Consider the following 25,203-nt stretch of genomic DNA (forward strand, 5'->3'; position numbering starts at 1 on the left):
ATGGAACATGAAAGGCCTAAGGAAAATGGGATAATAAGCAGCTGTACAGCTTTTCTTAAAGGCCTGAGTGAAAACCTGAGCCCTTGACCTTCAGACCTGGAAGGCGAGCTTTCAGAGCTGCAGTGCCCGTAACGTGGGCTGAGGACAGGAGAAAGGGCCCCACCCCCGAGTCCGCACAAGTCCGTCACTCAGTAAGCACAGTGGTGGTGGGGGGCTGGGGGACCCTGGTAACCAGAGAGCAGGGTACGGGGGCACTGGCCAGGGAAGTCAAGCTCAAGCAGAAGGACTGGCTGGCAGATCACTTAGCCGCCTTTCAAGCAAGTCCACGTCAGGTCCGAACCGCCCTTTCCAGACCTGGTGGTGATTCTCCCTCATCCCAGTGGATCAGCCAACGACTCTCCAAGCATCTCCTCTTCCACTCCTCACCCGTCCTGTCCCCGTGTCCCTCCCCTTTCCATCTGACCTCCCAGTGCCTTCCCATCACCTTTAGGACCCAGATCTTCCCTCCCCACAATGCTCCCCCTTAACTGCAGGGCTCACCCTCTGCCGTCCACTGAAACCACGTCGGTTCGCTTATTCGACCAGATTATGAGCACTTCTCACGGGGTCTCTATACAACGTCACGGCGGAAATAAGAATAAACAGGAATAATAAGCAGACAGAACTCTACGACTTGGGTCTCGTCCCGCGTTTGCCATTGTCTAGCTGTGAGGTGACGGATAATTATCTTTGAGCCTCAGTTTCTCATCTCTAAAACAAGCTTCTTTTTAATCTCTAAAATGTCTTAAACGCCCTTTTTCTTAATTTTTAAAAATTTTCATTGGAGTAGAGTTGATTTACAGTGTTGTGTTTGTTTCTGCTGTACAGCAAAGTGAATCGGTTCTACACATACATACATTCACTCGTTTATAGATTCTTTTCCCACAGAGGTCATTACAGAGTATTGAGTAGAGTTCCCTGTGCTCTACGGTACGTCCTTATTCGTTATCTATTTTATATATAGCAGTGTGTATGTGTCAGTCCTAATCTCCCAATTTATCCTTCCTCCCCCTCTCCGCCCTGGGAACCGTAAGTTTGTTTTCTACATCTGTGACTCTACTTCTGTTTTGTAAACAAGTTCATTTGTTTGACTTTTTTTTTAGATTCCGCGATATCATACGATATTTAACATGTCTTAAATTCTGAGCGAATGAATCGTTCAGAGTGACTAGACCCAGCCACGCTGAGGCTGAGCTTTGCAGCCTCCGTGTGCCCGTTTCACGCGCTCATCAGCTGTAAGCTCTCCCTTTCTCCTTCCTCTCCTTTCATCAGTCTTCCGTGGGCTCTGTGAGGCCCCCAGAGGGCTGCGTGCTTGCTGAATCCTGACCCAGAAAATTAATCCTGGACGATGAATGAGAGGGAATGAGACTTCCCTGCCAGAGATCAAAAACGCCTGCGTGGTGGGCAAGTCACAGAGAGGGAAGCGGCCCCAGGAAAAGCGCCAGATTAACTGTTTGACCTGCTGTCCTCCTGAGGTCCGTCCTGTTGAGGCTCGCTCACCCCCTTGGGCTTTCTAGCCCCTCGGAGGGTCTCCTCCCACCCGCAGGGTTGGGGTCTGATCCAGCAGCTCACCCTCCCTGGTTCCCGAAGAGACGGTCCCATGGGAGTCAAATTCCCCCAACCGCCGCTAACCTCCCTCTCCAGCCCCAGTTCAACTCTAAGTCAACCGGCGGACTCTGCGATCACGGGGGACAGCAGTAAACCCAAGAAGTGAGGCCAGTGCTCTCCTGACCCCATCCCCTCTGGGATTTCGGTTCCTTCCTCTGGGAGCCCACGGCGATCCACTTGAGGAGTCCCATGGGTCACCAACGGATAGTAACCTTCTGAAATGCCTACCTACTTAGCCTCTTTTACTCCACGATCTGAGAACACCGGAGAAATAACTTTCTGAGCTTCAGTTTCCTTATGGGGAATTTACGGCCACGATGTCGAACTGCTGCCCAGACGAGGGATAATGTGGAAAGGGGTGGGTGCAACTTTGGCACTGGGAAGGGCTGGCGGATGAAGTCTCTCACGGCTGTCATCATGAAGCAGTCAACTGCACTCAAGGTGACAGAGCACCCCATGAGGCTTCTGGAGAGGGTATGAAGAAATCAAGTATTGAAGCTCATTATGAAGCACTACCTGGGCCAGAGTCTAAATCCGTCACACCCTTCCTTCCGCTCGAATCCACCAGGCTCTGCTTTTTCACCTACAAGGGCAGTGGAGTTACATGATAAACCACAGACTGAGGTCCGTATTTCAAGAAACAGTCTCCCAAGCCAAGAGAGATAAAACTGAAGTGCAGCTTTCCAAGGACAGATGCATGTTTTACAAGTGATTTCTCCTATTTATGTATGACTACGGATCTTGTGTCAGGACAGGAGTTTCTAGACTCAGTCATGAAAATTCCCCTTCAATTCTTAAAATCCGTGAATACGGGCCAAAGACAGGAGGAGAGGTTCTGCCCATGTTCCCAAATTGCGTGTCACTACCTTCTGGTCCTCCTAATCCTGCGAAACTACACTGAACTTTGCTCAAAAGATCCCTCTAAAAAGCATCCAGCATGGACTTCCTCTGATTCAGCCTCTTGGTTTAAGTTAAGCACATAATGAAACGTTTGATACGAATTACAGGAGACAGTTAATTAGAAACAATTATTCACCGGGCTCCCTGTATGCCTACGAAGAGTGGCCAAGAGGCATCTGGCAAACGAGCTCGCTCTCCGTTCTCAGGTCTTTGCATGAACTCTTGGGAAGGGCTGTTGTCAAGAGCACTCACAAGGGGTGGCGAGCACTTCCTCATCGCGTAATTATATAACAGGACGCAAGACGTTCTCCATTAGCAAGTGAGCGGTCGCTTTTGGCTTGTGAGGAAGGCTTCCCGGAGGCGGCCCGATTTGCTCCGTTGTCTGTTTAAGCTCAAAGTCCTGCTCAAGTGGGCTTGGGGGGAAGTGGTCGTCTTCTAAGTCCCCGTTTTGATTCAGGGTTTTGCGTGGGGCAAGTTAAAATTCTCTGGAGCCTGCCTGGTTTGAGTCTGCATACCCGTACACACACACACACGAGACGTGGACACAAATTGTATGTATACTTAAAAGGAGCGTGCTAAACATTACAACGTGCAGACTGTGGTCATATTTCCAAAAGAAGAGGTCTGCTTCAATTACAGCTTCCCTCAGACATTGACCTACATCCAGCCCCCAGGAGACGTTGACTTTTTCAATGCTTAAATTGGTAAAACTTGCATCTCGTAGGCAGAAAATCCAATACTAAACTGTTTCGGCATAGAAAGAATAGACATTCCCGCTGGTGGTCAATTAAACTTGGGTCCTTGAATATGTTTCTCATTAACTACCGTCAGCAATTGTTCTGCTTTTGCCCTGTTAATTTTACATACCCCACTGATACGCACAAAACTGTGCTTCCCCCAAATGATCTAGACCTAACACCTCCCTAATGATTCAGGCCTTCCTTTCTTTGCCAATTTGGTGACGTAAACAATAGAGAAATGCAATTAGGCAACTTCTGAGAGTTCCTAGATGCCTCTGTCTTCCCTTATTTTGTAGGCCACCCCCTGCCACCCCTCCCCCACAAAAAGCCCTAGCACACTGAGTCCTGGAGTGGTCTCCTCACGGAACACTCATGGCTGAGCAAAGAATGTTCCAGAAATGGGGAATCAAATTGTGAGGCAGGGAACGTGATTTTCTCTCCTACTCTTTCCTTTCTTTTTCTTTTTTGACTGAAGCATAGTTGATTTACAGTGTTGTTACAGGGAGCATTATTTTCTGTCAACTGTCTAAACACATAATTACTTGAGATTCCAAAATCGGACTTACTTTATAGAGTTTTGGAAGCAGGTCCTTGAGATTCCATGGATGTTTATTAGGCTTTAGGCTTTTCTTAGCAAACCCACAATTTTAGCTAAGAAAGTCCTAAAGAATACACTAGCCCCTCTACCTTCCGTGAGTTGAGAATCCAACTACAGTTTTTTGCATTCTGAAGGGGTTCATTGGCAAAACACCAAGTGAGTCCAGCAAAATTTTAGGGCTAACTGGGCAAAGAATGATAATGCCTTGGGTCTGTATGGGCTGGACCAAAACTGACAGAGGTCGTCCAGGTTGACACTGAGGAAAATAGGGGTTGACACCAGTGGTGGAGGAGCTGCTGCATTTTTTTTTCTTAATGGGTGATTACTGACATGACCGAGTCAGTTGTGTACCACGGAATACATAATTACAAGTAGGACTTTTCTTATGACCATTCTATTTTCATAAGGTTTTTTTGTTTTGTTTTGTTTTTTCTGTTAATTTGGCCCTGATCTTCAGGGTTAATCCTCAGGCCCAATGGCTTTATAATCTGTAAGAAGCGGAAGGAAAATAGTGTGCAGCAAGTAGGAAATCATTTCACGCTTTTTTGAAAGAAGACGTAATTTTAAGTGCATTTCTCACTTCACTCATTACTCAGTGGGCATTATAGGAAAGGGGAAATTGAAGCCCAGATTAAATAACTGGCCAAGGTCACACAGAAGTCAGGGACTGGGCCAAGAACAGAACCCATTTCCTTGATTCCCAGGTCTCTATCCCCGAGACTGTGGAAGAGAGATCCTGCAGGTCCATATATAGAGAAGATAAGTAATCATCAAATGGATCTGACTTTACATAATTAAACACAAATTCTAAACACAAATGCTATTATCTTTGTTTTGCACATGGTTGGTGCCCAATCAATATCTGTGTGATAATAGACGGCTGACAATATATTTAGACTGAATACTGACCATGTACAAAATGCTTTGTAAGATGTGGGCAATGTCAACACGGTAGAAGTAGCAGAGATTTCTCTCTACCTATTTTTACTGGTCATCACAGATAGCAGATGAAGGAAATGAGACTTTCACAAAGAATCTAATACACCTACCATTTTTTCCACTAAAGAACGAGGATACAGGGACTCCCCTGGTGGTGCAGTGGTTAAGAATCCGCCTGCCAATGCAGGGGACACGGGTTCGAGCCCTGGTCGGGGAAGATCCCGCATTGCCGCGGAGCAACTAAGCCCGTGTGTCACAACTACTGAGCCTGCGCTCTAGAGCCCGCGCGGCACAACTACTGAGCCCATGTGCCCTATAGCCCACGAGCCACCACTACTGAGCTCACGTGCCACAACTACTGAACCCGTGCACCTAGAGCCCGTGCTCCGCAACAACAGAAGCCACGGCAATGAGAAGCCCGCGCACCGCAACGAAGAGTAACCCCCGCTCGCCGCAGCTAGAGAAAAGCCCGCGTGCAGCAACGAAGACCCAACACAGCCAAAAATAAATAAATTTATATTTAAAAAAAGGAATGATGATCTATGCAACTCTATCAGTGTTATTTATTTTTGACCTGGAAATGATAACTTGTGATGATTAGACGGGGAGAGGGAATTAAAATAGCCTGTGATCTGAAGAATGTCTGTTCTAAAACCCCAACTGCCATCGTGCAAGGCTGCCGGCCTTAAACCTCCTTATAGAAAAGAACCAGACTGCTCTTTCCCCATTCCTCCTGGGTTCCTCAAATCCATCCCTTCCATTCCCTAAAGAGGGGCCCCTTTCCAAAGAGTCTAATAGTGTTCCTTGTTCCTTTACAGAGCATCCTCCGTTGCGTGGGCAACCTTCTCCGAATCGCGTTTCCTCTGGGGCTGGACCAGCACTGTGGCAAAGCTCATCTAGGACCATGAGGTCAAGACCAGCTCACTGCATGGGCGGTTAGCAGTCCTACTTAGTTCTTCAAAATGCAGGGGGGAGCTGAAGTTCTAGAAGTCCAGCGTGGGCTCTCCGAGCAGGGGTCAGCTCTCTCACATCCTGCTCTGCCCTATCCCAGCCTCGGCCAACCCACAGGTCAGAACCACTTCCTCCTAAGACAGGAAACAAATGAACGGTGCTGGCCACCCAACTGGGGGGTCACTTTATTCCCCCTTTATACACTTGAGCTTGTTCTCACTTTTGCCTAGCTCATCTACATGGCCGATTTCCTTTTTCTTCTTCTGAAAAATCATACATTCTATTTGCCTCAATTCTATCACCCAGACCTACTAGAGATTTCTGTTTCTAAAGCCCGGCAAAATTACATTTTACTTTCCACAGTTTGTGGTCACTTCTCAGAAATATTAGGTAAACATTCTGTTGTGAAACTAGGTCTACAGTAGACAGAAAATTCAAGTTCCTTAAAAAGTTTCAGAGCCTTACTGACAGACATTTACCGTAATGCTACTGACTCATTGGGTCCTCGTATTCTCTCTATGAAGTATGTGGAATTGCCTCTACTTCATACGAACAGAAGCTGTAAACTACACACATGTGAAAGGTACTATAAGTTCACCATCCTTCCGTGCGCTCCCTGGGTTTATGCTCAGGCTGACATGGGGCAAGTTTAGGACAATCTATTGAAGGAGTCCCTGCCAGCTGCTAAGCATGAAAAAAAGCCCTCATTCAGTGTCAATGACTTAGGTTCGTGTTTTTAAAAATTCAAAAGAAATAGTCTACTTCTACTACTTTAACACCCACATCTGCAGAAAAGTAAAAGGGGGGGAAGATTCTGCTGTATTTCCCCTCAGCTCGTTACGTACCTGAGTTTAAAAGTAACCACCCCTCCCCCCCACCCTTATTCTTAATGTTTTATGAGAACAAATTCTAGGTGAATCAGAAACCACAATGTTTAAAAATGGGGTAAAAGCTGCTGAGTTAATGTTCTTTTTAAATAAGGAAGAAATTTCTGTTAATTCGTGGCTCTTAATACCCACGAAGATGAGCTAGTTGAGCTAGTTTGATCGTTTTTAAAAAATGTATTTATTGGATTCCAGAAAACTATACAATTTAAGTCTGAACTTCTTTACTTTAGACCCATTAACCAGTGGCCCATATTAAACCACTTAATAATTTTGAGCTACTGAAAACACATACCTTCTAACCTCAAAACTAGTGCTTTGGTTGTGGTCCTTATACAGATATATCCCTTAACTAGAGCCTCAAATTTAAATACCAAGAACTATTCTACATATTCAAGAGTAATGTGTATATATTAATCACCTAATCTCTTTTGACAATGATGCATAGATACCACTCTGCAAATATGTACTATGTAACCGAGAATAAGTAAGATTTTAAAAATTCATGGATTGGAACATCCCTTATTCAAATGTCACTAAAATTCCTGTCTGCAACTGAAATTAAGTATATAAAATAGATTTATATAAAGACATATTTGAAAAATTTTAGTCGTAAAACGGGGCTTCATTTACCCGTCAGTTTGAGCTTTTATCTCTCTGCAGGGTAAAATCAAATTCTGCTATTTCCTTTCTAGTGCACAAAGGTCCCATGTATCTTTCTGAAGATATTTCTATGTTAAATGTACTGATTTAACACCAAGCATCAAATCTGGACCTGACACAGGTAAGCTACTCAGTCTACTGACTTTAAAAATGAAGAGTTTCTTAGGGATATGCACATTTCCTGCAGATAATTTCAAGCAACAATTTGAATCATCACTGAAAGAGTTAAAGCTTTCATTTTTGATCTGTCTGTGGTTGGTTAAAAAAGAAAGAATGCCTTTAACATTAAGAGAATAAGTCAAATGGCCGACAAACATTTACTGAAGATGTAAGGTACTGCTCTGAATTTTGAGAGAATTCCAAGAGGAATATGATATCTTTCCATGCCTCGGCAAGCTTACTCTGTAACGTGGGAGAAGGATCTCATACACCACAAAGAAATCAGAAGAGGGGTAACGTTTACAAAGTTTCGCTCCAGCTGACCTCATTCCCCAAACCTATTTTATGAGCATTATTCAAATCTAACTTTATAATATTATGTTCTATCACTCCTAATTGTTATTTTCTCATAGTTACTAGCTCTAATCCTAAACAGAACTGAAATTTTAGATTTGCTACTGTCAAAAAAAAATTAAGAATATCTTAAAAAGGCTGTTATTCCATAAAAATTCAACTCTATACCTTTATCCAAACCTAACAGCTTAAGTTAGTTATTTTAAATTTATCTGCAAGTTAGGTTAGCACAAATACTTAAAGGGACAAGTCCATAAATATGGATGTCCATCATCTCCAAATCAGCAAAATAAATAATATAAAATCTCAGTAGATCTCACTGTCCTTGGGGTTGAATGATCACAGTGGTAAAGAAGGTATTGAAGATGTGCATGTTCTTAGCAAATGATTCACTCAGATGAGAAATCAGATATGTGGAAACAGCTACTTCTCAGGAATTCCGCAACTTACCAGCAACTTTCACGATCAGAATGATATGCCTTAAAATACGAAAACGCAATGTGAAGGCAAGTTGGAATTGCAGGAAGAATCTAGAAAACCAAACAGCCTCTTCCGTTTATGCCAGAATTACGTCATTTCTTTTTTAATTCTCCCAACCACTCTGCTAGGGGAATTAAAAGCATGAAAGAAAATATTTGGCCTCGTGATAATTCTTGAGCAGTCTCGGTACTCGCTTACTTGATAGTTAGATGGATAGTTGCACCTATCAAGTCTATTCCTGTCCTTCAAACTTGCTCGCGCGAACTATCATTAGTCTCAGTCCTCTAGACTAAACAGTAATGGAAAACAACAAACAGGGCTCGGTCACCAACAGGAAGCAAGGAGACACTGCGCAGTTAACCAAGGGCCCGGCTGAACTCATTCAGCAGATGCACCCTGAGCATCTGTGAGCCAGGCGCGGTGCCAGCCCCTAAAGACAGAGAGGTGCCGAGTCAGCTCCTGGCTCTGAGAAAAGCCAAGTGTACGCACACCTTGTGATGGGACGGTGGTGTCAGCCAAGTGCTGCTTGTGCATGCTGAGAAGGGACAAGGGGGTCTGAATGGGAAAGTCTGGAGGGTGGGGAAGGTGACAGCATTGTTGAGCCTGGAAAGACACAGGAGGACCTCTTAGGAAGCAGAAAATGCACGGAAGCTCATTTCCGACAGGTGAAGGAACATGCTCAGAGCCTAGGAAAGGAAACGTGCTTCAGCGGTGGGAAGACCTGATGTCATACTCGGTGCTTACGGAGTGGGAAATGGGGAGACCAGTGTAACTGATGCAGAGGTGGAGCCGAAGCCTGGGTGTTCTCGGTTGGAAAGCCAGAGATGAGCGTTCCAACCCGAGTTCCAAAGAACGGCTCACAGGGTGACCTTCATTCTGTCCCTGTGCTCCTAGCCTGAAACTGTAAGCTAGAGAGAAAAATTATGAAATGGTTAGACGTGGGCAAGGAAGAAGAGGAGATATATCGCCTACCTTTTCCCAAGGCAGGGAAAGCCTTTGCCCCCAAGTGGACCGCACGTGCCATCTGCCAGCTCCCTAAGACCCTTGAGTCCAGGTGTCAAAAAGCATTCGAAAGTTACTCAAGAAACGAACCGTCCCTACCTTGCTTTGGAATGATTACGGTTACAGGGATGCCAGAACCACGTGATGGTAGGTTGAGGGATACCATAAATGGTGCAAGTCAGGGTTTGTCTGCTGCCCAGCGGGTAGAGAGTCGGGTCTGGAAACGATGATACAGCCTTTTCGTAAATCTGGGGTTTCACTGAAAGGAGAAAATAGGACAGAGGTCAAGAGCTGTTGTCATGACGCCCTCCTGGACCACATCCTCGCTGGTGTTGCTGTCGGGGAAACGCACGTGGACAGAACCCTCGGATGTGTCATTATAATGCCAACTGGAAAAGGTATGTACATTCCGACCACAATGATTAAAAAAAAAAAAAAATCATATTGCTTATGGAAGAAAACGAGCAACCATGAAATAGCTGGGACGGGGAAGAAGTGGTTTTTAAAACAATTTTTAAAAAATTTTGCTTTCTTTGTTATACTGACTTTTGACACAAATTTTCACGAATTTCAGCCCCCACCAGAACCAAAAGAAAGTGTGAACAGTGAACTTACCATTGACAATTAGAGTGGCGGTGAGGTTTTTGAACACATTCGACATCTTTAGGCCCAGCAAGATTGTGTAATCCCCGGCGTCTTCGGCAGTCACATCTTTGATGATTAACGAATAGCCGCGAACCAGATAGCGGGCAGATTTCTCAGTGGCTGGTAACCCATCTTTTAACCTGTGGTTAAGGGCACAATCAGTAAGTCACTTCACATGGCCTCTCCAATTTAGGCATCTCGAGCCTTGGGTCCTCAACATTCCTTTAAAACATTTAGACACGGACTTTTCAGTAAAGCCCGGTGGGGTTTTTAGACTGGGAAACACTTCATGTTGATTGGCAAAGTGGAAAGAAGTAAGCCGAAAGAAAGACGAGTGACGGTTTAATGTACCCACGGGGACACTGGTCACCACTGTGGCTTAAGTGTAACCCAGAAGGCCAGGCTGATTCCACCTGAGATGTTTTTCAGAGTTCTCCACGAGGCTCCATCAGCCATACAAGGGTCATTGTTCGTCAGATCAACTAGATCACTTCTCCAGATAAAAATAAAAATAGATTTTCCTATTGTGGCCTCATGTGGAGTTCTTATTAGTCATATAAATGGCCACACCAGTTGCCCTTTCATAAGCTAGAGTGAAACCGAGATTCTCAAGGGTTCTTTCCCCTGGGGAAGAAAAGTGAAGGCAAAGAACTCACAAACAAAAGGTATAAACGTAAAAAGAATTGTTTTAAACTGCAGAGACAGACTCAACGCCTAGACACCACGCGGTTGCATACAGAACCGAGAGTCAGGCTGGAAGGCTTGCCTTGGCACGGCCCCTGTGTGCCTTGAACTTATCCGTTTGAGCCTCAGTTTCTCAAAGATCTCTTTTACTGTAAAATTCTATGATTGCATTAAATGACAGTCCTTTCAATGGGCATTTTCCATCTGTTAGTAGGAATTGACTGTGTTCTGCATAAAACTGTATTATGAGGAACGTCACTGGTTCATAGTCACGCGTGTATTACAGTCACGCAAACAAATTCCCGTTACTAGTGGGTCTCAGTTCCACAGCAGCTAAAATGCCTATGCTCTATTGTGTGATTACAAATCCCATTTTAGTATCCTTGAAATTATTTCCTCTAAGCAAGTCAGTATTTTCAAAAATGGGTTGATATTTTTGGTTTGTTTTAGGTCCTTGCTACTTAGCTACTGAATTAGCAGCGCTGAACAGCTGGCGATACTCTCAGATACTGAAAAGAGGGAATGTCCTTCCCAGAGCAATTCAATTCCTATTCGGGAATAATGCACTTTCATAACATCTAAAAAGTTTAATAGTAAATTTCCTATGAAACGAACAAAAAATCTCCTTTCTACTGCGACGGCATGAAGGGGCATAGCACAAAGTCTCATTTTCTCCTTAATTCCCTATGAAAGATTTGAGGACACTGGAAACAAATGCTACAGCCCTACGATACTGAAAGAAAAACAAGCTATGGTTGAGATTCTGTATCGTATGGGTTGTTTTCCTAATCAGTTTTGTACTACATTCTTTGTTTAGAATGTGGTGGCCTGAGCCAAAGATCCTGGCGTTTCAAACGATTTAACAAAATGATTGCAGATTACCAACAGATTACATTGTTTTACAGCAGGTATTGGGCTCGCATTAAAAAAGACCGCTTAAAGAGTTTCTCAATTTGCAGACTTCGAGCCAAAAAACCCTTAATTAGTTCAAGTAGGGCCATGAGTGCATCTCCGCCACTGAATAAGTCTTGTCCCTATTAATGTTTGTTCAATTTTAAAACAAGACTGGAACTTTCAGCCCAGCTGTATCTCAAAGAATTATTTTTCGATAAGAAGAGAATTATTATCCTCAACACAAGGGCCCACTTCTTCAGGGTTAATAGAGCATGTTACACACTAGAGATGCTTCCTAATCGTGGCTCAACATTTTCCATTCAGAGGACGTTGACATCATAGGAAGGTTTAGAGAGGCCCAAATTTAGTCGCAGGGAGAGAACGACAAAACTGAAATGAGCACTCAGAAAACGAATCCCTTGCTCCATCCTGTATTTACATTATTTTCCTTCCCCTCCAGCTCAGCCCAAGTTCTTAGTTCTTCACTGCTGTCTGGGAAGCTTATCTTGATTTTTTTTTTCTTTTCAGGAATTCAAGTCACTGGGCTCCTGCATCTTCCTACTGACAAAGCATATCTTAAGCTGCTAGGAACGTAACTGTGATCCTACCATACAACTTCCGGCGAGGGAAACGCCTTCACTTTCACAGAGAGCCGATAAGACCGCGTGCCAGCTACAGTCTCAAACACCTGCTGCTGTCGAGGTTTCACCGTGATGAACGCTTTATCTTCAAAAGGAGAAGTGATAAATCCATTAGAAAAGACGACATTTATGTAAACAAAAGAAAACCAAAAAAACGCCAACTCAGCTGCCTCATTCAAGGAGGGTGCAACCAATAAATAAGTAGAGCTGAATTATTAATAAGGCCATCGGTGAGCCCAAATACTGAGCAGTGAATAAAACCACTTAAAAGTACTCTAACTGGTTTCATACTTGCAAAATCAAATGGTCCCAGGGATATAAAAACCCAGTGGCAGGGCAACAGAAGTAAAACACCTTAAACACCTATATTGAAACTAAAGATACTTCTAAAAATCTACCCGGCCAATGTTGCATACCGTGGGAGAAGGCTGTCCCACGCCCTTCTAAAGTAACTGATTTGATATAAGACATCAACTGGAGAAAGTCAAAAGAATATCAGGGCTTCGCTGGTGGCGCAGTGGTCGGGAGTCCGCCTGCCGATGCAGGGGACGCGGGTTCGTGCCCCGGTCAGTCCGGGAGGATCCCACGTGCCGCGGAGCGGCTAGGCCCGTGAGCCACGGCCACTGGGCTTGCGCGGCCGGAGCCTGTGCTCCGCAGCGGGAGAGGCCACGTACCGCAAAAAAAAATAATAATAATAATAATAATATCAAAGGCCGTTGATAGAACGGTCCCCTAGTTCCTGCTCCTTACAAGTTTTTCTTTTCAGTGGTAGAAATCAATAAGGTTTATTAAAGATTCTAAAGAGGTTGAAGTGTTTTCTTTACAGAATTTGCCTACTGGAACTAAGCAAAACTATTAGAATTTCATGAGCATAAAACCAGAGATAAAAGAGCATCAATTCTAAATAATTTATCCCAGCCTATTTTTCTCTAAATCAGTAGTGCCTGAGAAATTTCTCCCAGAAAATGAACGTAAAACGGACTGTATTTTCCCGTTTTGTTTATACGCAACACTAAATAAAGAATTTCATACAGATTCTCATGCCTGACCTATTAGCCACAATAAATTTGTAAGGAAAAGGTTCTGTAGCCAGTGCAAAAGTATTACATTTAAAGAACACTTAATGTGATTTGCTCTTTGGCAGGGGGCGGAGGGGGACAAAGTTGTATTTGTTCATGATGGCGTACCTCTTGGCCAAAAGAAGATTTTTTTTTTTTTTTTTTTTTTTTATAGAACCCTCCAATTCTGCAATGATTAGAAAGCAGAGCGTGGGTTGCTTACCATATATATGCACTGAGGTGTTCACAGATTTCAATGACGGGCCGCTTTTCACACGACAAATGTAAAGTCCTTTGTCTCTGTTCTGCACTTTGTCAATAACAAGAACGCTGTAGAATACATTGTTATGGGAATTCCGCCGGTCAATTCGTTGCCTTATAGAGGCTCTCTTTTTTATCTAGAAAGAAAACGTGTAACAAATGTACAAGGAGTCACTGTTTGCGCTGGGAGTTCCAGCATTTCTCAGATGATTCCGCGGACCAATAGTTTACGCGCTAAGAGGCAAACCCCCCCAGAGCGAGATGCTCGGGACCAGCATCTCTGTCTCGATGTGTTTCCAACACGTGCCGTGGCAGCACTGACTTAGCACTTCACTTTCCTCAAATGCACTTTCACACGCAATATCTCAACAGCTTCTCACAAGCCAGGGAGACTGGCAGGGTTCTTGCCCTTATTGTAGCTGAAGAAGTTGAAGCATCAGAAACACTGGACAAACGTAGTCTGGGAACTTGGGTCTTCTGAGTACAAATCTAACTCTTCCCTCTAGCACCGGTAACCTGTTCTCTGGGCAGCGGTATCACACACAGACTCGGGCCATGGTCGGTATCTGGATTAATCACAGGGTTTCTCTTAATAAAGCACCGCGTGAGTTTTCTTTTGCTTCCTTTTAGAAATGAAGGGAAAGACGATGATTCTTGGCTACACCCATTAAGGCGTAATGATTCTAGTTTCATTATCTCCCTATTTGAGCAAGGCTTGCCAATATCTGCTAAAATACCACTAAATGGGTCTGGGGGCCTGCAAAGCCATCAACAAGCTGAGCCAGCGATCTGGCGGGTGGGGTGGGGTGCCGTCCCACGTTTGCAGGCCTCAGGCTCAGCGGTATAAACTGGCCACAATGACCCACTCCTGGCTTTGCGAAGATGAGGTCACTGTGCCTTTTCCTTTCATTGTTCCTTCCTTTCTTTTCCTTCTTTTTTTTTTTTTTTTAAAGCGTTGCATTTTATAACACATAATATGTTATTTCCTCCTCTCCGTCCGTCCCCGTGAGGAGGCATGGAAAAAGACTCTGGAAGCTGGCCAAACGCATCTCTGGGTCTTGAACTTAGCTCCCCTGTGCGCCATGCTGCGTAAATCCTACCCACCTGTCCTTTTACTGCCCTGTTGGGACAGACACACGTTACGCCATTTTCGCCATTCTCAGCAGCGGCCACAGAGGAGACACCGACCATTGCAATCAAAAATCAGAGACTCCGTGCCCTACACGAAAGACCGAGGGACCTTCGGCAACTCTGTTCACGTCGGTACTGCCTCTCCCTTCTCCCTCGGAGAAGGCTTTCCTTTCTCGTGTTCGAGTAACATTGGTATTGTTTCTGCCTTGGTACCCTACAACTGCCCCTGGGTTTCAGACACGGGGTCATCTGCACCATCCAGCAGCCACGTGTGGCTGTTTAAATGAAAATGAAACAAAATTTCAAACGCGGCTCCGTAGTCCCGCAAGCCACATGCCGCGTGCTATCAGGCAGAGGTGCCTAGTGGTTAGCGTTTTCGAGCACTTCCATCACAGCAAGTTCCACTGGACAGCACCGTTTTCGAAGGTTATGGGCGTTCCGCAGACGTATTACCATACTGTCACTTAGAGCAGCGACACTGACAAGGGTACACGTTTCTTCCCTCTTTCCATGTATGAAGAGTATATGATTTCCATCAAAACCCAGACTATATGACTCCATTTCAATGAAACAATACCATTTTCTAGAAAACACCTTATGGCTGATGAGTCAGTGTGTCCCTACAGGGCGCTTGTGGTACCGTTTTGTTGCTAAGTTATTCTGTTTTCATAGCAAGAAATGTATATATTACCCTGAGAAAACCAGAATTCAAAAAGAGTCATGTACCAAAATGTTCACTGCAGCGCTATTTACGATAGCCAGGACATGGAAGCAACCTAAGTGTCCATCAACAGATGAATGGATAAAGAAGATGTGGCACATATATACAATGGAATATTACTCAGCCATGAAAAGAAATGAAACAGTTATTTGTAGGGAGGTAGATGAACCTGGAGTCTGTCATAGAGAGTGAAGTAAGTCAGGAGGAGAAAAACAAATACTGTATGCTAACACATATATATGGACTCTAAGGAAAAAAAAAATGTCATGAGGAGATTAGTGGTAGGACGGGAATAAAACACAGACTTACTAGAGCATGGACTTGAGGATATGGAGACGGGGAAGGGTAAGCTGTGACGAAGTGAGAGAGTGGCAGGGACATATACACACTACCAAAGTAAATTAGATAGCTAGTGGGAAGCAGCCGCATAGCACAGGGAGATCACCTCTGTGCTTTATGACCACCTAAAGGGGTGGGATAGGGAGGGTGGGAGAGAGGGTATTGCAAGAGGGAAGAGATATGGGAACATATGTATATGTGTAACTGATTCACTTTGTTGTAAAGGAAAAACTAACACACTATTGTAAAACAGTTATACTCCAATAAAGATGTTTTAAAAATAAAAAAAGAAAGAAATGTATATATTGTACAGCACAGGGAATAGAGCCCAATATTTTCTAATACCTGTAAACAGAGTATAATCTATAAAAATTTTGAATCACTATGTTGTACACCTGAAACTAGGATAACATTGTAAATCAACTATACCTCAGTTAAAAAAAAAAAAAAAAAAAGCTCGGGACTGAAGCATTAATCTCAATTATACGTACATAATTTAATCACAAGCTAACTTCGCGACTGGGCCAACCTGAATGACGTAGCAAGTGATTTGCCTGGGATATGCCCATGAATCACACAGACATCCAAGAAATGTGGCTGGAACCACTGTCAGATGTTTCTTAACAGTTTATCAGAGACTCCCCGCCTATACGTCTTTAAAACAGCGATTGTTTGCAAGGATGATTAATTTGAATGGGAACCCAACTCAGCCTTCATTCTTCTCGTTTTTCTGAAGGACAGAATTGCTCCTTTGTCACTTAACAAGTGGAATATTGGATGGCCGGGTTGTATTATCGTTTCCAAACATGCTCCAATGCCTGCCTGTCTGGCAGTCTCTTACATGAATGCGCTGGAAACAACTTTTTGTTGTTGTTTTTACAAAAGATAGTCCCTGCCTGGCATTGTCGTGATAAATTTCTCTCTCATCTCTAAATCCTAGAGAATCATTTCCAAGGATGAAACAATCCCCTTTTCCACCCAGAATCATGCAAGAGAAATACCAGCCTATGCACTTCAAAACAAAACCTCCAGACATCAAAAGACCGTATCTCCGCATATCACACTCATGAAATGTCAGGCAACTGGAGGCACCCAAACCAAACCCAAAGCTTCTTTATTGACTTGAACTGCCAGAGGAGTCGGAATATTCTGCTTCTGCCCACTTCAAAAACTCAGTTTAGCATTTCACTTGCTAAAACTAAATACTGTCCTATAGAAGAAATAGAAAAGTAGGTCACTCACTTCCCCAGGGTAACTCCAGGTCATCTGAACTCTGGTGTTCAAGGGAGTGGTGACTGTGCAGTTGAGGGTGAGAGCATGACCTCTAAGTAATCTGACTGGGCTTGGCGTGCTGATTTGGACGTCTGTGATTGTGTTGGCTGCAAGCATAAGAAGTCACATTAAAAAAAAAAAAAAGAAAAGAAAAAAATCAACGTTTCATTAAGCAGATAAACCCTTGAGTATCCCGGCTTATGCTCAGGCTTTCGGAACATCACTTACTTTGTCGAAGGGTGAGATAGTTTGTCTTGTACTCCTGTCCGTTGACTGTTGTTTCACAGGTCAGAAGCCCTATTTCTTTGTAGGTTGCATTTGATATTATAAAGCCCTTCCTACTGTCCCACATTATTCTCTTTCCATCAGGGATCAGAGTATCAAATGGAAACTGGAAAAAGAAGAAACATGCTTTCACAAAATCGTATTAGCACTGTGGTAAGAGATTCCCTCATGGTTTGTGAAAATGTAATTTTGCCCGCAAATGAGAACAGCGCAGGCAAAAACTCCAGGCCGTCGTAATTGGTTCTTTGGTTTTCTTTGCATGTAGCAAACGATACATTAACTATGACAAATTATAGTAAGCAGGATAGTTTGCTATTAGTCTCAGCAACAAGCTGCACCTACCTAGGGTAGAGCTAGTAGTGGTCATGTCAGAATTCTGGCGGGACCGCCCGTATGTCTTTGGCCTCTGGGAATCTCTGTAATAAACTGGCCTGATACTCAACAGAAAAATTAATTAGGATTTTTTTTTCCCATCAGGGCTGCCAGGTTATCCTCTAGGTCTCATCATCGGGAGCTTTTAACGAGTCATACCTTGTCCTCTCATTTTGCATGATTTGTTACAGGTGGCTGTCTTAAAAGGACTGTACATAATTCCTGGTCCCCCAAGATTCATAGCATTAACTTGGCACTCACTACATGCCATAACTGGGGTTATCCCTCTGGGGAAGACTGAGGGTACTGACTCTGCACCTGGAAGGGAAGCGCCCAGAAGCAGAGGCTCCTGACGGTGAAGAGAGCCAAAAACAGACAGTTATGAACGGAGCGCTCGCAAATTCCTACAAGTATTCCCAAACACAGTGAGGCCGAAGAGAAGTAAAGAGCCCACGATTTGATTCCCTGCTTATGCCTCCTCCTATATATCAAGGGCTTAATTTACACCTTCCTACATCGGGATTAGACTTCGGAAAGGGCCACTGTCTCATAGAGCAGCCCAGCCAAATTCCCCAGATGCCAGATTGGCCGCCAACTCCAGAGGCAGTGGTCTGACACCTGCTTTTATCCCCAGCTGGAAAAGGGGGAAAAAAAGAATCAGATCACCTTCTCACAACAGATTATGAAGATTTATAGCATTCACTGCCATAAAGAAGTTTCAAATCTTTTCTATCTTCTTTAAAAAAGCACACACCTTACATCACTCTATCCACAATATCCTTTATATATATTGCTTGTGGAAGGAGCGAATCTGACTGGGATTCGTGATCTGATGGCAGAGATTTCTATTCCAAAAGCACGAGTTGCCTCTCCCAGTGAATATGTCTGCACTGGTGTACGTTACCAGAGCGTTACGTGGGTTTGACGTGAACTGTATCCTGTTTATGAAGAACTGAAAGCAATTAAAGGATGCATTTCATGTTTTAGTAAATTAGGATGCTACCTGTACCCTTAGGCGTGCCCTGCATTCCGTGGGCGGGGAAAAAAAGAACCTTCTAACCTGGTGCAAACTATTAAAGGAAAAACGCAGAAAAATGTAAGCCAGGGATTGAAATCTGGGATGCTTTAAAAACACGTGAAAGCAAGCACGTGCTGAACCTACAGGAAAGGCTGGCTGATGGACTCGGTCTGCACAACTTAAAAATACATTAAAATTTTCCTCTGAAGTGCTTCTCTCACTCTATCCGTTACCGCCACTAGTTGTAGTTCATTGACAAAGTCACTTTATTTCTAGCTGACAAGAGCTAAAACAGCAAAAGACTACAAGGGTCATCAGCTGTGGCAGCGTGTGTGTCACAGAGAGGCCGGCAAATGGTCGGTCTGGAGACACTGCTGAACGGGGAGGCTTGTCTCCAGCTGACGGGGTTTCTGCTGAAGCAGCCATGGGAAAAGGCGGGAGCAGCAAAGTTAGAAGAGAAAGGACAGTCAGAGAAAAGGAAGGGAATGATCTTCTGTTCATTTCATGTCAGCATATTACGTAATAGGTTAGAGTATTTTCAAAATATATGTGATAAACCAAAATCCTGGTTAGAATGTTATGCTTCTCTCTCTCTTTTTTTTTTTTTTTTTTTTTTTTGTATTATAGATCTGGGTGGGAAAACACAGAGAATAAGCTTTCCCTCCCAAAATGTTTGCAGGTGGGAATTCGGGAAAGTTCCTCAAACAGACAAGCGATCTGCATTAGGGCGAAGAGGCAAGGGCTGTGCATGAAAAGAGAAGTTTCGTATCCTCACGGTTTGTTCCATGTTAGTCACAGACCAATTATCATCTCGGACTCAGAGGGGTAAATGCCAGGTTATGGAAAACACGATAATAAATCGATTACTTACTGGGCATTAAACTAGGCTATGTAACGTGAACAGCTAACCCTTGAACAGGCCTTGCCTGTGCTGGGCATGATCCCAAGGGCCTTCTGAGCACCTCATGTAGCCTTCCTAAACAGTGAGGTGAGGTGGGTGCCCCTGTAACCTCTCCCATCTCTCCGGTGAGGACACTGAGGCGGAGGGAGTTCTGATAACGTGCCCATTTTCCAGCGGGTCAAGTGGTAGTGGCGGGGCGGGGAAAAGAATCCAGGTGGTGTGGCCCCAGCCTCCGCTCTGAACCACTCTGGCCCCCCTCCTATGCCGACTAAACCATTAGCAAAGGATGGCAGGGACACAGAGGAAGAAGACAGGACGGGGCTCCAATGCCCAGTGTGGCCTGTGGCCTGGACCTCCCTAACTCCCTGGGAACCTCAGTTTTTTCTTCCACCAGGCGAGTGTGACCCCGCTGGCGTTTCCAGCTCCAACATACTACAATTTTATATTTCCTGGCGACGATACCCAGTTGTAATGGAAGCCGAGACCTGTCACCGATGGACCGTGTTGAAGATTTAACTCAACAATCTGGGGGAGTGACCGCAAGGGGAGACGACAGGGAGGCACCTCATCACATTTCAGGATTCGGGGTCAAGAGGTGATCCTGAAAATCACTCTGAACTCATTCAACTTGATGACCATCACACCACCAGACACCTGCTGAGCCCCTACCTCTCCGTGGTGGGCAGTGCTCAGCGCTGCCTTGGGACAACAGCCTGCATTTTCCTCTGAAAGCTCTAAGCTCTCGGGAGCCACTAGAGTTTTCCACGTGGGAAGTTTTTATCCAACTCTCAGACTCGACACACGCCTAAAGTTACTGCAGCTGGCATGTCACATTTTAGGGGTTTTGCCTTTACGAGATCTTACTCTGAATCTTTTTCCTTCTCTACATGCACAATTTACAACATAATATGAAGAAAAATCTCATCTATAGCTTTTCTTTTTTCCCCCCTAAGAGGTTAAACTTGGATGCCCATCGGAAGATAAGCCTTTTGTCACAAGGAACATCCCAACTCAAACCAAAGCAAGAGCTCTTAAATGCCTGGCGAGTCAGGTACCCTGCCTGACAGACAGTTCTTCCTTCAGCAAAACTCCGCATTATTAATTTGTATACACAATAGAATTGGTTTTTCTGACATTTACAGACATTCAAATCTGGGGCGATACATAAAAATGTCCATGATTGTAGCTCTTTCATTATTCACATAGATCTGTGCTCAAGACATTATCCTTTTAGTCCATTGAAGTACACGCAAGGGTATAAGGTCTAACACTTACATAGTAAAAAGCTGTTGCAGAAAAGTCCGCCGAGAAAGCCCAAACGTCTCTAAGAAAACTATTCCAGAGAGAGCAAACAACTCAAAATTCAGTATGCTCACTTGCAGTAAAAATCTTGTGAGAGTAGCACGGCTCAGTTTTACCTTTTTTAAAGTAACAGTGATGTTAGGTGACGTAACCCGGCAGGGGATGACGACCTCCTTTCCTTCCGTCATGTTTACAATTTCCGGGATTTCACTGTGCATCTCTAAGAAAGGTCTACCTGTATCTGAACGAGAAGAGAATGAAAACACGTAAACATAAATGAGTGTATCATGCAGCTTGGGCACCACCAGTTACATCATTCTCCTGTCATGTAACCCATAAATGCACATTCTTCTCTCGGAATCTGGTGCTCTGTGTTTCTGTTTCTCTAAGAAAACCGAATTCCTTATTCAGGTCTTAGCCTTCAGTCAGGGAGCCCGGATGCCCTACTTTGCAGTTGTGACCTGGTGGGTGGGGGGAACAGTAAAGGTGAATATTCTGCATAAACTTCTTTGCACAGCTATGCTAAGTGCCTCAGGAAGCGCCCTCCTCCGGAGCCTTTGTAAGTCAGAGGGGGCGGGTACAAGGGTCCTCTGTCTTTGGAGCACAGATGACTGCGGATAGCAGCAAGCGGAGGTGTCAAGTTGGAGACAGGATTAGCATTTGAATGACAGAAGCATGCCTTCACCGTTTTCTAGAGCTTAATGGCAGACTAATAAGATGAGAAGGTCCGAGCTACTTCGGGGGAGGGGGAAGCAGTGCAAATACCGCATTTATTTCACGTGCATGTGACATCCGTTTGTTTAGCCTGCACTGCACATCTACTAACAGCAAAGCATGCGGAAGTGACACAGAGAGGTCTGGAAAGGGCTTTATTTACCTAATCACCGAGACACAACCCTTAAAAGTATGGCATTGCCAACTACAAATTGGCACTTGCCATCTACCTTGACGAGGATTAAATCATGAGCTGCTGCAGCTGCTGAACTTCAACACCCCCTGAAAGGAGTTCAGGGTGGAGAGATCAGGGGTGAGGTGCTCTGTGCTCCGGGAAAAACTGGCAGAACAGGTCTTCAGATAGATATTTTATGAGCCCAATTTTTGCATCTCCTCGGACCTAGCAAAGCACTAAAATTCTTCATGGTGACGTCTGCCCACGTGACTAGAGGCAGCCTTCTGCAAAAAACCTGTGCTGGATTGCATGTACCCCCCCTTCACGCCAAAATCACATCTATACCGACCTTCTCCCCTGTGTCTCTGGAGCTGTTTCTCAGAGCTCTCTGAGACGCTGTCTCTGGGCTACAGTCCTCATTTTTGCCCCAGATGAAACTTAACTCACAACTCTCACGTTGTGCATTTTTTTTCAGTCGACAGAATTTGGCCAGTCTCAGGGCTCAGGACTCAAACCACCTGGGCGGCTTCCCTGCAATACCTCTAGGGACCGGAGGAGCATCCTTTTAGAAACATTCTCACAGTCTACTGTGCCCTTGCCCTTGGGATTCCACTGGCAACAGTCTCTCCAGGAGATCCTGTGCTCTCAGCTTCTCCCCTTGGCTCCAGCCTGCTACACCCAGATGGAAAGAAGTCCTGTGAGGACTCTCTGTCTGGACCCTCACGTGCTTGCTATGGTTTAGGAAGCTCATCCTGGATGCTGAATGGAGAACCAAGTGGAGAAAAACAAGAGCATGAAGGAGGCCGTGGCTGCCTGGACTAAATGGGGGGCTGCAGACATTGTTATGGATTGAACTTTGTCCCCGCCCCCAAAATGATATGTTCTACCCGCCCCCCCAGTACTTCAGAATGTGACCTCATTTCGGTCAAACAGGGTCGCTGCCAATAATTACTTCCGTTAAGTGGGGTGGGCCCCTAATCCAATATGCCTGGTGTCCGTGTAAGAAGATGGGCATGTGAGGACAGACATACGGGAGGAACGCCACACGGGGACAAAGCAGAAGTGGGGCGATGCAGCTGCAGGTCAAGGGTCGCCGGCTGCCAAGGATCGCCAGCCCCAGAGGGTTAAGGAGAGCCAAAGAAGGATCCCCTACAGGCTTCAGAGCGAGCACGGCCCTGCTGCCATCTTGTTTCTAGAATGTGAGACAATAAAGATCTGTAGTTTTAAACCCTCCTCCCCCCTACAAAAAAAGTGACAATGCTGTAGCCTGCCGAAGGTGAGAGAGTGTGACATACACTAGAGGGGGCCCTAGAGAGACCGATCGCCGCAGCCTATCTTGGATGCCCCGAGGTACCCAGATCCCTACTGGCCCTCTGGGCAGGCTCGCTGGGCCAGCCCTTCCTGCTTCCACCCTCTCCGCCCCAGCCCATCTCAGCGGCTTTGCCAACAGCCCCAGGCCTCTCCTCTTATAGCACTCACAACCCTTCTTCTCTGGCTACACATGGGATAAATTCCTAGGCGAGGAAACAGACCGTACTCATCTCTGCCTCGTGTGTATTAAGTGAATGAACGAACACATAAATGCTCTCCAACCCTGTCATTTTACAGATGAGAAAACAGAGGCGTAAACAGGTATAGTGCCTCGTCTCGCTGCGAACAGAGCCAGGCCCGGAGGCCACTTTCTCCTGAGCTCCAGCCCAGGGCTCCTCCCCTGCCCCCACCCCCTCATCACTGGGCCCGCCTGCCCCCATCACAGGAAGGGCCTTCGTGGCAATTGTTTTTCAGAGAGAGGGTGACTGTCTCAGTTCCCATGTGCTATGTCACACTACCCAGTGTTGGAGGAATTCTGAGAGGTTGCTCATCGAGGGACAGGGCGGGGGCGGGGGCAGGCTTTGGGACGGGCCCAGCATGAGGCTCAGAGTCAGGGTGGATGGGTGGCAGGGAGGCAACGAGATCTTGGTTAAGAGCACACACTTTAGGAGAATTCCCTGGCGGCCCAGTGGTTAGGGCTCTGCGCTTTCACTGCCGCTGAGGGCGCGGGTTCAATCCCTGGTCCCGGAAAGCCGCAAGGTGTGGCCAAAAAAACAAAAACAAAAAAGCACACACTTTATAGCTGGGGTTCAAATCCTGGCTCTGTCCCTTCCTAGCTGTGAGACTGTGGGAAAACCATTTTACCCTCTGTGCTCCATCTGTAACATCTGCTTCAAAGGGTTACTATGTGCCTGACATGAATTCATACATGTAGAGTGCTTAGAATGGTACCTGGCAGACAGGACAATACTATGTATGTGTTAGCCATTAATTTTCTTCTTATTATTAGAGATTGGAACTTGAGGAGAGAGGGCGGTTAGGATATATGAAAATCCTAAATCATACTCACGATCTAAACTATAAAAAGTACAAATCTATATTCCTATAATGGCATAGAAAAAAGGCAAAATGCATACACTAAAATGTTAGCAATGATTATCTTTGAGTGTTATGGGTCGTTATTATTTTCTTATTTACCTTCTGTATTTGTCAGACTTTCTAGAGTGATAATGTATTATTTTACAGTAAGATTTTATTTTTTTTTATTATTATTTGTTTTTAATTTTTTTTTTTTTGCGGTATGCGGGCCTCTCTCTGCTGTGGTCTCTCCCGTTGCGGGGCACAGGCTCCGGACGCGCAGGCTCAGCGGCCATGGCTCACGGGCCCAGCCGCTCCACGGCACGTGGGATCTTCCCGGACCGGGGCACGAACCCGTGTCCCCTGCATCGGCAGGCGGACTCTCAACCACTGCGCCACCAGGGAAGCCCTTACAGTAAGATTTTAAATTATTGCATTTAAGTCTCAAATTCTAAAGCACCATCCAGTTCTACCCGAGGAAAACTATACATTTTGTATTTGATTTACTTCGGTTTTGTCCAGTATACTAGGAGACATTAACTACCACATTTGTAGTTACATGTCTATTAGGAAGGCTCAGTGGGTGTAGCATCTGGAGAGAGGAAAAGTTAATTGTACAGAGACAAAGATTCACTTATCAGCACGAAATTCCTCCCCTGAATAAAATTGCTGAGCTAGACATCCAGGCAGGGACTATTGGGATTTGATCATTCCTTTCCTTCTTCCTGTGAGTCTATATTTTTGTCTCCTTTGTGAGTCCCAAGGTAAACACAAACACCAGGAAACGGTTTAATTCACGTAACCAAACGGTAAATCCTTCACATTTAATTTACTGTCTCCTTAAGCAACCGTTTTCAACAAAGGACACTGGCAGAAAAAGTTCCTAACAGGAAACAGTAGACCTCAGTGCAGTCATTTTTAGGCCTACGAATGCCAACCCCAAATGAAAACAGAAGCGGCTAACGCATCGTGCCTTTGACTTTTGTCTTTCCCTCGCTCACTTGGGATCCCCCTCAAACACTTGAATTTTAGGATAGCTACTGGCCTTGAAACGCCAATACCAATTTTAGCACCGGGCCCACTGT

General features: G+C 44.9%; 1 protein-coding gene across 2 annotated transcripts in view; it reads right to left on the reverse strand.

Annotated features, from left to right (window-relative positions):
- FLT1 (fms related receptor tyrosine kinase 1) overlaps window positions 1-25,203 on the reverse strand; it is a 175,702-nt gene that overhangs the window by 102,459 nt on the left and 48,040 nt on the right. For both annotated transcript variants that reach the window (XM_059041793.2, XM_067016795.1), the window contains 7 exons: window positions 20,958-21,082; window positions 17,192-17,354; window positions 16,934-17,070; window positions 13,463-13,637; window positions 12,149-12,266; window positions 9,933-10,102; window positions 9,417-9,576 (listed from right to left, as the gene is read on the reverse strand). In XM_059041793.2, the coding sequence (XP_058897776.1) occupies window positions 9,417-9,576; window positions 9,933-10,102; window positions 12,149-12,266; window positions 13,463-13,637; window positions 16,934-17,070; window positions 17,192-17,354; window positions 20,958-21,082 (1,048 nt within the window). The remainder of the gene's footprint in view (window positions 1-9,416; window positions 9,577-9,932; window positions 10,103-12,148; window positions 12,267-13,462; window positions 13,638-16,933; window positions 17,071-17,191; window positions 17,355-20,957; window positions 21,083-25,203) is intronic.

The sequence above is a fragment of the Kogia breviceps genome, chromosome 16 (assembly GCF_026419965.1).
Source record: "Kogia breviceps isolate mKogBre1 chromosome 16, mKogBre1 haplotype 1, whole genome shotgun sequence".
NCBI classification, from domain to species: domain Eukaryota; kingdom Metazoa; phylum Chordata; class Mammalia; order Artiodactyla; family Physeteridae; genus Kogia; species Kogia breviceps.